Source organism: Pygoscelis adeliae, unplaced genomic scaffold (assembly GCF_000699105.1).
Source record: "Pygoscelis adeliae isolate BGI_AS28 unplaced genomic scaffold, ASM69910v1 Scaffold60, whole genome shotgun sequence".
Taxonomy (NCBI): domain Eukaryota; kingdom Metazoa; phylum Chordata; class Aves; order Sphenisciformes; family Spheniscidae; genus Pygoscelis; species Pygoscelis adeliae.
The window spans coordinates 1,519,253-1,532,277 of NW_008823954.1; the positions used below are offsets into that span (position 1 = coordinate 1,519,253).

Sequence of the window (13,025 nt, forward strand, 5' to 3'; positions counted from 1 at the left end):
TGCTGAAAGATTAGAGATACTTAAAAAGAGATTAAAGGGATCTTGGCAAAGCAGACTAGAAAATATTTTTGGAACCACATACTCCATAACAGTTGGGTTTTTTAGTGAGTGAGTTCATAGCAGAATGATGTGGAAGCACAGTAAGGGAATGAACTTCACAGCCTAGTGTTTTTTTAATATATATTAAAAAAATATATATATCCCAACCTGAGCTGTTGTCCCTGGCATTCTTGCTCCTGCTCACAGCTTCATTTTCCTCTTCTGGGAATGTTCCTCAAGTTTTCTAATAATTGAGGAGGAAGAATCCTGTACCAGTGATACCTTTTAGAGGAGAGGAAGTAACACTCACAGTAATTCACTGTTCTGCTCTCAGAACTTGAAGATTACCCCCAATTGTAAACCTTTACTTCTGAATTTTTCTCTAACTTCCAATTAATTTTTTTCTTAAATCGTGGTCTTGTTTGTCTTGATGGGGTTCTTTTGTGGAGTTTTGCTTTCTGTGTGAATTCAGAGGTCACGTTGCATTAAGCACAAGTGGGGTGCCCAAATGTGAACTTGTCCTGTGCTCTGCTTGAGCATAGCTGCCTTTCAGAGTGAAAAAAGGTGAAAGAAATATGGTAAATTATTTGTGTTTAAATCATTTTTATGATATTATTATACAAGTGAGATTATTACTCAAGTAATAGTACGTTTCCAGAGATACATGTGATTTCCGGGGAGGAGAATAGGAGGAGGTCAGAGAAAGTAAGTTATCTGAGGAGATGACTTTCTTTTGCAGAAGTCATCTTTCGGAGTCTCAAGTCTGTATCTGCTTTTTTACACAGGTTAAATCTGTATCTGAACAAAGATCTGTCGCTTTCTGTTGGTGTATACAGCCTTGTTCAAAAAGCTTATAAGCCATATCCGGTGAAGCTTTATCGGGAAACTAATGAACCAGTTAAAACAAAAACAAGGATGTTTAATGGAAAAACAGGCAGCTTGCTCCTGCCCAGTGACACAAAAAGGGCTCAGGTAACGTATTGATTATGTGCCTGCTTTTTCCTGTCTCTGTGATGTGGGGGGGAGATGCCGATTCTCTTGCTGCTTTTGTTTGTATTTCACTTTCAAGATCAAATGCAGAAATATTTACATCTGTATGCCCCTGGGGATAGCCTGGTCACTTTGTAAGCTATGTAGAGTGAGAGTGGGTTGTTTCCCTGGCATGACTGTCAAGGGAAAGCACAGCCACTGGTGGAAGTGCACTCAGGAACACAGGCTATTTCTTTCTGTAAGGCAGAACTGGGTTGTCAGAGCCTGACCTTATGTGGCCCTGTGCTATCACTGCTGGTCTTATCTTTTGATTCATTAGGAACAGATTTTGTCCATTTTATTAAACATACAAGTGTGAATCACAGGGAGGGGTTGGAGCTATTTTCCACACAAAGAAAAGGGCATATTACCTTTGTTTTTTGTTATTTTGTTCTTTGCTTTGCCTTCCTGCTTGATAGTTTGGCTGATGTAGATTAAATGTCACATTCTGTTCAGGCACAGCCTTATTTCAAAGCAGGATATACAGTTGCTAGGTATATTGTCACAAACGCACTTTGTGTGTCCTTCCATGCCAAAGGCTCTTAAAGATGCTGTCTTAAGATTAAATATTAAGTTTATTTATACTGGACATTAGTTTCTCGAAATAAAGTACAGGAGATGAACAGAAAGCTGAGCATTAAGCCCTGATGTCTAACTTCAGCAGCTGGACTATAATATGTTAAATACGTAAACATATGTATAATATGTTTTTGTTTTTGTGACATATGAGTGATGCTTCAAAAGCATTGTTTCTTGGTCACTGTTTCTGCCAGGAGTAGGTAGCTGGCGTGCATCTGCTGAAGCAAGTTTAGAATCAGACAGGACCTCTGAAAATGTCTGCTCCAACCGACCCCAGAGCAAGACTCACAAAACCAGACCAGGTGGCTCAGGGTTTGTTTGGGACAGCTCTGAAGAACTCCAAGGATGAGATGTGACAGCCTTTCTGTGCCACCAGGGCTTAACCATTGTCTTAGGAAAGTGCATTTTGCTAATGTCCAGGTGGAATTTCCCTTGGGATAATGGTCACAGACTGTGACTTGCCATTTCAGTGTGCACTAGTGATGAGAGTTTGCTCTGTCATATAACCCTCTTTTCAGTAGTGGAAGACAGCAATTGGATCCTCTTCCTGCCCCCCCACCCCTGCAATTTTTTTTTATGCTAGCAGCACTACTATCTGCTCTTCCCTGGTTTAGACATATGGAAACCGCCAGATTGTGCTGGAGAAAGAGGAAACAGAAGAATTAAAACGGTTTGATTCTCCGGGCTTGTTTCTGATTGGCTTCAAACCACTTTCAATGCTAAAACAGCACCACCATATTAAGCCTGCCCAGTTCATCTATCCTGAGGAGTCCCTAGTAAGTGGTAAGTAAAGATGGCGAGAGAAGATTCACCACCTTGCATTAGGGTAACCAGCTGATTCATAGTGTGTTTGAGTGGGGATCATCGAGTGTAAAATCTTTGTATAACTTAAAAACTTGCTAATGTTAAAAAGTACAGAATTAACTGTTACTGCCCCCTCAGCTGCAGTTAATTCTTGTTTTCTTCAATAGCAGAAGAGCTGATTGGGCTTCATGTTTCATCCGTCATGATAAGCAGCTAATCAAACTATGCAGATGTAGTCCCAAAATATTTGGTTTTGTCATTCATGAAAGTGAAGGATCCTAGTACCTGACAAGAAGGCAAAGGTGGTTAAAAACAAACAAACAAACAAAAAACAAACCCCAAACTGGTGAAGATAATTGCTGGTTTTAAGTCCATATCAGCTAGGAGTGGAAACACAATACTCGGGAAGTACGGTTGAATTAACAGCGCTTTACGGGCTCGTAAAGAGAGGAGAGGATGCTTAGTACTGCTTTTTCTCCCCTTTTTAATGTGTATATGTAAATCTGCTTATCTAGAAATACAGTATTAATCCATCCCAAGCTGCAATAGTAAAGAAAAAAACTCCAGCTCCTCAATCTAAGGGTGGGTAAAGAGGGCTGAGTTATGACCAGATGCTTTGCCGTGTCTGACTAAAGAAGAATTTGTATGCTAGCTTCTCCAGCTTAGCAGTTTCCTGAATCAAACACCTTACTTATATGTCAGTCTTTTCCCGACCACCATATCTGGTAAAATGCAAAGCAAACATGTGCCTCGAGAGGAATATTGCAATCTGAATTCTTGGTGCGTTACTTCTGCAAAAGTTCCTATGGTGTGCTGCTACTATGATGTCTCACCAGACCAGAAAGAGGCTTTGTAGATACCCGTTTCCAATTTTCAACCGTATTTCATTGCTCAGATGCTAGTGATTTCATTTCTTTCACCAGAACTCTCACTGCTCTGGTCAGGAGAGACACTAACGTTGTCATTTTCGAGGGCTTCCCCTTCCAAAAGTTGCTTTTTACCTCTGTAATGTTGCAACCATCTCAAAGAAGTCACAGGTATTGAAACTAATATCTAGGGCTGCATTCTTGAACAAAGGAGCAAAGCTGTTAATCTGACCAATACAGTCTTTACTTTGCAGGGAGTACAACGCTATTTAATGCCTTATTGATGAAATGCTTGGAGAGGGAGGTGATGGCACTGTGCAGATACACCGCCCGCCGGAACACTCCCCCTCGCTTCGTGGCCCTGGTTCCCCAGGAGGAAGAGGTGGATGAGCAGAAAGTACAGATAGCCCCTCCAGGTATGGGAAGAGATGCTGCCTTTCCCTGCACGATTGGATGCAGTCAGCATAACAGCCTCCTGTATTGCGTAAAAATATTCTTGGTGCTGCTCCCCTTAAAAGCGTGGAGAGTGCTTTCCAACATCCCTTTTCTTCAGTTTTGTCATTGTAAGCATCTGGTCTTGAATCTATTTTTAAAACTCCAGTTGCATCAGTGCTTGCTCGGGTGTAACATAGCTACAGTATTTTCCTGCCTCCTGCCTTTTTTTAGCAGATTCAAGTAACCGACCTAAAAATTAAAAGCATTTTTTTCTGTTTGCTGACTGGATGGAATGTCTTTCCCTGAATTTTATGTATCCTTGGATACAATGTTAAAGCCTTAAATAAATAATCTCACATACTGAGCCTCGCACCATAGCAGCTGAGTGAGGAATGATCAGGGAGCAAAGGCAGACTCTTGCTCTTTTCCATTTTCTCAACTCTCTAACTGGAAAATCCTTGTCTGGGAGGGATGTAAAGTAGGGGAATAACGCTGCTTGTGTACAATGTAAAGCATTTCAGAAATAAAATGTGGGCATTAATTTTTAAACAAGCCTTTTTCAAGTTCATATCCAGTGAGAGAGGGGGAAGGTGCACAAGTTGATCTCCTGTATAAAAAGCAGGCGACAAGTTTCCAGCTCTTAGCTATGCATTTAGTTTGACTCTCTTTCAGAAAGCCATTAGTGATGCTGGTTATATACATTGAGATTGGGATTGAGTGTCATGCTGTAGGTACTAGGAGGTATTATGGATTGCTGTTGTTTACAGCAAAATAGTAGCTAGTTTGGGGAGTCATCAGACCTAGCTAATAAGCATCCTGGCCTTTCCCAGAAATTATTGTTTTGAGGCGATGGTTCTGTATAACTGTTCTCTTCTCTCTCTCTTCTGTGTAGGTTTCCACATCATTTTTCTACCATACGCCGATGACAAACGGAATGTTGATTTTACAGAAAAGGTGCCAGCCAGTCGAGAACAGGTGGACAAAATGAAGGAAATAATTCAAAAACTCCGATTCAAATACAGGTACATGGAGATAAATCGTGTGTGTGGCGGGGGGTGGCGTGGGGAAGAAAACACAACGCTATTGCTTGCTCTGTTGCATACATTGTTCAGCTGTGGTGACCACAAGATAGGATTTTGATGCATTTTGATGCAAATTGCTTCCCTTTGCAGTAGCTTTGTCCAAACTTTATTCTTAATTATTCTGAATACCCAGGCACCACATGCAATATGTAGCATGTTCTGGAGTTCTTTATAGAATTGCTCTTGTTCTCTGGGCTGTTGTCATTTGTTGCAGAGGTATCACATTTTATTGTGGTTCTGCCAATCTGTTGCAGATCAGACCTGGATTGTTTAAATTAGAGCACTTTAGAGAGAATAGTTAGGCCTTTTTCATTATATATAGGATAAATTTTATGAAGTGCTCTTATGAGAGATTTTTTCCTAGGTATGTGGAAAGTAGCATAACTGGTATTAAAGTAGAATGCCCCTGTCTCCATTTGCCTCGCACAGCTTTCTAAGTCTCACACAGCTTTCTAACGTGGCTGATGCATGGCAGGCTAGTGATTCAGCAGATAAATTGAAAAGAAGAAAAGCAGTTCTTCCAATGAGATGGATTGTTATGTGGGAAAGAGGGAAGTTTTACTTTGAAATAGATTGGTGGCAGATCTTATGTGTCTTGTCTGTCTTCTTGGCAGCATGCATTGACATTTTGGGGGATTCTTGGCAGGACTGACAGCTTTGAGAACCCAGTTTTGCAGCAGCACTTCAGGAATCTGGAGGCTTTGGCGTTGGCTATGATGGAACCAGAACAAGCTGAGGATCTTACAAGTGAGAATTATTGGTGGGTGCGAAGGGAGGTAGGGTAGAGGGCTCTTGACTTTGTTCTAAGTCAGAGATGTGCTACGACAAAACCAAATGTCTTTTAAAAAATATTTTAGTTGTGTGCAGTTCCAAGATGCAGAATTCTGGATGTATCCATTCTGAAATATGGAGACCTTACTTTCTAATGGTGTCACTTTTAAGATAGGTAAAGTGATCGTTTTTTCCTCTTCCAAAATTAAAATTGAATCACCTTTTTTCCTATGGTGACAAATGTTTTCTCTGAAATTCTTCTCTTCAAGAATCTAATTAATATTTCAGTCTGATAAATGGGCAGAATCGCTTAGAGAATTACTCTGTTAGGAGGCAATGATGCCACCTTGTGGCTGTGAGAGTTTCTACATAAGAATATCTTGTCAGACGGTAGAAACTTACTCCTGAAGGGGAAGTTCCTTTTTTAAAATTATGGTGTACTCCAGGAATAGCATTAGCATAACTATTTGTCTCTTCTGAAGTGATACCTAAGAAATAATCTAGGTCCCTGTGCTAGATACCATACAAATACATGACAGAAACAAGCTGTTCTGCCTCAAACTACTCGCAACCTTAGATGGTAACCTGTTGTATTTTAAATGTCTGAGATTAGACCTGGGTAACAGTTCAACCAGGCTGGAGATCTTCTGTATCGCTTCCACCGTGTCAGTTTTTTTCTGCGTATATATTTCCTGTTCAGGGATATGTGAGAGTCCATTACATATGTATAATACAAACTCTTGATATTACCAAGAGCTGTAAATTTCTCATTTGTGAATATCATAACATAGGTCTTTGCATTTTGCATGCTTGCAAAACACTTGCATGCTAGTTATTACAGAAGCACAACTGTATCTGGTGATGACCTCGTTTACACTTTCCTGTGATCACTCTGTTTTTGAGAGGGCAAATCTTTCTCTTTTGCCAGTGCCGAAGGCTGAAGAGATGAACCGCAGGCTGGGCAACCTGGTGGAGGAGTTCAAGCAGCTGGTTTATCCCCCTGACTACAGTCCTGATGCAAAGGCTGTAAAGCGAAAACAAGGTGAGTAATGACGGTGCAGACATGCAACATGGTGTCTGTGTTCTTTGTTGACAGGCTTCTGCGTTTTCAGTTTGTCTCACAGTTTAAAGAAGCTGCTTGTGCAATAACTCTTTACTCATTTCCATAACAAAGTGGACTTATATCCAGCGGTGATTCTTAGAAAGGAGAGCATATTGTGGTACCCAGCTAGGGACCTGCTGGAATGAGAAACTGCATAGTGAAAAAACAGGGAAGTATAGGAAGCAATGTGGGTAAATTACTGTAAAATACATATTTATTTATTTTTATCATCATTATTAATAACTTCGTTTTTTTTACAACAGAGTAGTGAAATTGTTCACGCTTTCAGTTTGTGTTCTGGGTGAGGAAGCAGACTTTTATGCATGGGCTGTTTAGCAAGTCCAAGATAGGCATCTTTAGGGCTAAATGTCTAAGTAATGCTGAAGTACATGTGTAGTTTGGGAGTCTATGAAACTCTGCATGAAGTGGGAGTATCAGTTAGCTGAACTCCCTGTGGAATAGTTGCATTCTCCTGTCTAGATGAGAATACCTTAAAAGTTTCATTTGGGGGTGATCTTTCCATCAGAACACAAAGTTTCATACTTGAGTTTGAGATCACTCATATCAATGAAATATACTATATGACTCACTATAGAGTGAGTGACACCTCCTTCATAAAACAAAATACGGAAACTAGGTCTGTGAGTGTGTAGGTAGGTGTTAAAGGACCATGTGCTAATGGCCATTAACTGTGGTATGTATAAGAAACGTTGATGTCTTTCTATTAAGAAACTTTTTAAAATCTTGGTGATCTAAAATTTATCTTTCTAGCTTCTGATGGTCAAACCGAGAAGAGGCCCAAGGTAGAAATCTCAAAAGATGAGCTGTGGAGTCATGTGCAGAAGGGCACTCTAGGCAAGCTCACTGTACCTGTTCTGAAGGATGCATGCAGGCTTTATGGGCTGAAGGGTGGGGGGAAGAAGCAGGAGCTCATGGACGCGCTAACTGAATACTTCGGTGAGCACTAAGCAGGAGCAGAAGGCCCTGGTTGACTTCCGTCTGCTTAAAGTTTTGGTTGTCTTATGTGGATGCTGTGTCTGTTTAATCTTGCTGTGGAGGAGAAGGCGACTAAGTGTTGCTGAACCTAGCAGCGGAGAAACTTTTTACTTTTAGTTGTGAAACATCTCTGCAAAGTTGGATTCTCTTCACAGTAGCCAAAGGCAGAATTAAATTCCCTGCTAACTCAGGTCACCCACTGCAAGTAAACACAGTTGTGCCTTCCTGGTTTCTTAATAAAAGTTATTTTGGACTTCTTAATTTGCAACACTGGTTATACCATCTTTGCATCATAAAGACAGCAAAACTCACTTCAATGCGAGTAAGAAAACAGAATGATCTGTGTTAATGGCACCGCATGAGTTCAAGCAGCAGGTCAAGTCTGTGTGCTAACAGGGTATAAACGTGGTGTATTACTCTCCTAATCTCCAAAACAGCCAGTCTGTATCGGTACTTGTAATCAAATTGGGTTCTTTTCCATCATTGACGTTACAAAGATTGCCAGCAGATCATAAAGGAGAAAATCATTACTGGGAAGCAGTAGCCAATCCTTTGGGCAAAAAGCCAGCACTTCACAAAGCTGCACAGCCAGGTCTTCCATTTTTAAATGGTAATAGCAAAAGCTGGTTTTCAAAAGGGGGGGGGGGGGAAGCCATGTTCTCTGGAAGGCTGCAAGCACTTACCCAATTAAATTACTGAGATGGTATAGAGCTTTTCCATCTCTGTAGCGAGTATGAGTCAGACTATTGTGCAGGCTTCTGTACTCAAATCTGTGCTTTAAAAATAAAAAAATAGCAAGTTGTGGAGAGTAGCCCTTGTTACTTCCAGTATTTTTATTTTTTTAATCGTACGTATGGAGGCTGCATCTGGGCCTGTCTACGTTTTGGTTTTTAAACTTTCACATGTGGCATGCTGCACTTGTCTTGCAGTGCAAGATGATTAAACCCAACAGTCATTGCCCTTGCTCTAGAAAACAGTACTAATTGTTTAGCTAACTGTAACTTTCTATGGGATGTAAACATGGGATACATGAGGTATCCATTTTGGTCTGTGTGGTGTTTTTTGGGATTCTTGTGTTTGGCGCACAAACTATTGGGCAACTTATCGAAGAATTAAGTCATATATTAAGGTCGGTTGTGCCCATGCTGTAGTGTGGCACACGTATCGGAGCCAGCTGTGAACGCTCTTGGCACCGTGACCACCCTAGCTGTGCCAGCAAGCTGCTCACTTCCACCTCCACAGCCCCTCTCAGAAGAGCAGCTAGCCCATGTTGAGCTCTGCAGGATTGAAGCTACGTAGTCTATTACACTTTCAATCAGCCAGCATTATAGTAGTTATTTTTAGTAAAGATTTGTCTAAGCAGTCAATTTATTCTGCCCTTCGGCAAAGAAGTTACTGTAAATGCTCGTCTTAGCGACGCTTGAATTGAACGCAATAAAATAGCGAGACTGTCCTGTCCTGAATTCTGTGAATTTTCATTCCCCAAATGCCCTTGTTAACATCTCTCTTGGCTTGCTAACCCCCAGGCACAGCATGTTCCAGGCTTTGGATGATTATGGCATGTTTTGTCTAGGTTATTAGATATTCCTCCTGGCTTTTTTTTTTTTTTTTAAAGCAGGCTATTGCATTAAGCAGAAGTTCAACAGGGATGGTGATGGAAGGCTTCGGAGCAGAAAATTAAGACAGGTCTGTGTGCTCAAGAATCCTTTATTTCTGCTCCTTATGTGCTTGGTCTTACATCAGCTGTCTTGGCATGGTACAACAGGCCAAGTCCTTTGGCTGTGGTTTTAAACACAACTAGCTCAACAGTCAGCATCAGTAGAAGGGAACAGCAACATTTCTAAACTTCATACAAATGGAAGGACTCTAAAATCGTTGTATTAAGTTCACCTCAGCAAGGATATTAGTTACCAGCTGTTTACAAAAATATAGTATGATTTGTCTTCAGTCTTTCGTGAGCTGCTTTCATCTGCTTGGGACGTACTTACTAAAGGAGTGAAGTTAGTGCCTCTGTAGAAACATTATAGGAGAACTTATTTTCCCTTCTGCTGTTGCACCTATTGGTCTTTCCACGCTAGCTTTGCTTTGGCATCCTGCAGTAGAAGACAGGTTTGATATGACCCATCGAGGTTTAGACTCTTCTGCTCGGCGCAGTAAGTGGATTTGTTACACAATATGCATTTAACTAAAGCTAGCTCCATAAAACCACCATTAATCCAGAATGCTGGTGGTGCTTCACGCTTTTCCAGAACATGAGATTATCTAACATTCTCAAGACACAAACTGTTTTATCTGAAAAATTACTTGCTCTCTGTTGCCTTGGCTATTACTTAAAGGGTTTATCTTTAGTCAGGTGACTACAGTACAGCAGCTTCCCTAAAAGCATGGGCTATGTAGGGTACTCGTCAGCCACAGCAGGCTGCTCTCTACTGCGTGTTTTGTACTTAAATACCCTAGGAAGCCCGAGCTCATCGATACAGTCCACGCAAAGAAAACTGAAGGAGTATGAATGACTACACTGCAATAGCCTTTAGGCAGTCTCTGAGCAGTTTAGCTTTACAAGTAGGAACACTTCAGTTAGTTGCAAATGCTTCCCCAAGGGAATGACAATTATGTTTAGCTTTGTCAGCGATTTTATTTTTCTTAAAAAGTCAGTATTTAAAAACAAGCGAAATAAGAGATTTCCCCTCGTGCACTGCCATAAGATTTCTGCTCCCCATACACCTCTTAGAGGAGTCTCTTGTCTGGTTTCAAGAAGAAAAAGGGTTGTGCTATGTGTACTGATCTTGGCTCCATCCGCTGCCTGCCTTATACGTGGTCTACGCTGCTCCATCACTCCAAGCAAGAACTCCAGCAGTCTGCACGCACACGCTCTGCGGGAAACCAACTTGCCTTATCCTCAGTAGACTAAGCCATTCAGAAACACAGTGACTCACACCTGTTAGAGGCTGAAGCTTAACAGAAATACTGCGATGCAGAGTAAGCTACTGGGTGGGTTAAAAAAAGCCCCTGAGCAGGCAGATGCAGAGATAAGGGGGGATTTTTTCTTTTCCCTTCCTTTTAAACATCAAACAGGAAATGCAGTTGTACAATCACTTTTCAAGAAGTAATACAATGAAAATTAAATGTGTTGGAGTGGAATAATAGAGAAGACGGGGGAGGAGAGGCAGAAACACTAAGAATTAAACCATTATTAAACAAAAATATGGTGTTTTGAAATGAAACACTGATATCAAAACTATAGTCTCAACTGAAGCTCGACATTAATGCCCCCTGACTTCAACTTTCCGATTCCACACACACTTAAACTCATGGGCATTTAGACCAACAGTCTTTCTATAGCTTGCTGGACAGACTGGATCTGAGGCTTTAGCTGTGATCCCTCCTTGATGGTGATGGAGCAGGCGATGACAGGCCGGGAAACACCACATGCCCGGCCCAGGGCTTGCTTGGAGCGCACAAACACGTAAGGTACATTCTTGTCCTCGCAGAGAAGAGGGAGGTGCAGGATGATCTCCAAGGGCTCCGCATCCGCCGCCATCACAATGAACTCCGCTATCCCTCGGTTCAGTGTTTTGGTGGCTGCAAAAGAAGCTGAAGAGTAAGTCTAGGTCCTTCTGGAAAGCACATCTAACGAAAAACAACATTAGGAGATGTTGAAATTGGCATGAGCAAGAGGGGGATCTAGTGGTAGCACGAGGACAGGCCGAAGGAAAAGTGGCAGCTATAGGGCCAGGGAGGGGGTTATTCACAGGGTCGCAGCTGGGGTACTGTGCCCAGCGTTGCCTTCGAGCACGGCGGAGCTCCCTTCACAAAGGAGCGAGGCCAGCCCAGGGCTGCTGACGGGTAGGGGGCTGGGACGCACCACAGATGAGGGGAGACTGAGGGAGCTGGGTTTGTTTAGGCTGGGGAAGAGAGGGCTGAGGTGGGAGAGAGGGGGATGCGGCCACTGTCTTTTACTGCTTCAAGGGGATTGCAGAGAAGATGGAGCCAGACTGTCCTCGTGAGTGCACAGGAAAAAGGACGGGTTGCAGACTGTGACTGTTGCCTCAGGGAGATTCTGGGGACATGCTGGAATTTTACATCCCTCCCCCCCGATGAGAGGTGTTTAAGCCATGGAACATGGGTCCTAAGAGACTGTGGAGTTTCTATCCTTAGGGATTGTTTGGTTTTTTTTTTTTTTAAAGTTTGACTAGGCAAAGCCCCAAGCAACCTGATCCAACTGTGACAGGAGCCACTCTCTGAGCAGGTTGCGCTAGGGACCTCCAGAGGTCTCCTCAAACCTGAATCTTTTTATGATTCTAAACTGGCTAGGCATCTGGTAATCTCAGTGCCACACCACTAAACCAGGAGCACAATTTGGGCATCTACCAGAACTATATATAAATGCTGAAGAGATTATAGCTTAGTTCTGGCCCCGAATGTTGCTTAAGCAGGCTAGAAGGAGGAGGGAGGAGAGGGACACTCTCAGACCTATGTAATGTTAGTGGCCCACCGCTAGAGAGAAGAGACAATCTCTAGCCACAGCTTCTCACAAAATCCTTGCTATGATTTCTCGCACACTTTGCAACACACAGGTCTCACCTTCATTGGCTCCCTTGCGTAGCTGCTTATAGTTGCAGGATTGCTGCACAAGATCCAGTAGCGTTTTGGTGAGCTGTGCATCAGCCAGGGGGTAAGCTTTGGGATTCACTTCTGCCTCGCTCTAGAGAAAGGAAAAGGTGAAGGGTATTATAAGAGGAGAAAAGGGGGCTTTGTTCTGAACAACACTACGTAGGCATCACGTCCACCACATATATTGACTACTGGAGTCACCTCACCATTCTCAGTTGCTCTGCACGTACACTAAAAATCCCACTGCATTTCATTTATAAAGAGGGATTCTTCTCCTATTCAAAGTAGGCAGTATCTGCTCACACAGCCAGCTCAGACCCTACAAGCCAGCAGCAGTGAGCTTCCAGGGCAGCCTTCAGGCATTTGCTACCACGGATACTATGCAAAATAAAAGTGTTCCAGCGCACAAGGAACAAGCCCCTGCCAGCAGCAAATCAACAAGTTCAGGCACGAATTTTAAAGAAATCCCGAGAAGAGCACATAGCCGTTTCATGTCTGCAAATTACAAGTAGCTTCTAAACGCTAACATCAACGGCCCCGTGGAACAGAAACGACGTCACAAGCGGCATTAACGACCGCGCCGGAGCGGCACGGCGGAGCGGCACCCTCTTCAGCCCCCGTGGCCGCAGCCAAGGCAGGCGCTCCCAGCGCGGGCGACCCCACGCCCTGATGCTCTGCCGCCCGCCCTCACACGCAGCTACAGCCCTG

General features: G+C 42.7%; 2 protein-coding genes across 2 annotated transcripts in view; one reads left to right on the forward strand and one right to left on the reverse strand.

The window, feature by feature from the left end:
• The window catches only part of XRCC6 (X-ray repair complementing defective repair in Chinese hamster cells 6), a 13,031-nt gene extending 4,685 nt beyond the window's left edge, over positions 1–8,346 (forward strand). Inside the window, exons 6-12 of the mRNA XM_009321975.1 lie at positions 825–1,011; positions 2,262–2,430; positions 3,572–3,733; positions 4,645–4,774; positions 5,481–5,581; positions 6,534–6,647; positions 7,479–8,346. Coding sequence (XP_009320250.1) covers positions 825–1,011; positions 2,262–2,430; positions 3,572–3,733; positions 4,645–4,774; positions 5,481–5,581; positions 6,534–6,647; positions 7,479–7,675 — 1,060 coding nt within the window. The 3' untranslated portion in view covers positions 7,676–8,346. The remainder of the gene's footprint in view (positions 1–824; positions 1,012–2,261; positions 2,431–3,571; positions 3,734–4,644; positions 4,775–5,480; positions 5,582–6,533; positions 6,648–7,478) is intronic.
• A 2,421-nt stretch (positions 8,347–10,767) lies between these two features.
• Positions 10,768–13,025, reverse strand: part of NHP2L1 (NHP2 non-histone chromosome protein 2-like 1 (S. cerevisiae)) — a 4,749-nt gene continuing 2,491 nt past the window's right edge. The window contains exons 2-3 of the mRNA XM_009322725.1: positions 12,288–12,408; positions 10,768–11,285 (exon numbers count right to left, since the gene is read on the reverse strand). Coding sequence (XP_009321000.1) covers positions 11,023–11,285; positions 12,288–12,408 — 384 coding nt within the window. The 3' untranslated portion in view covers positions 10,768–11,022. The remainder of the gene's footprint in view (positions 11,286–12,287; positions 12,409–13,025) is intronic.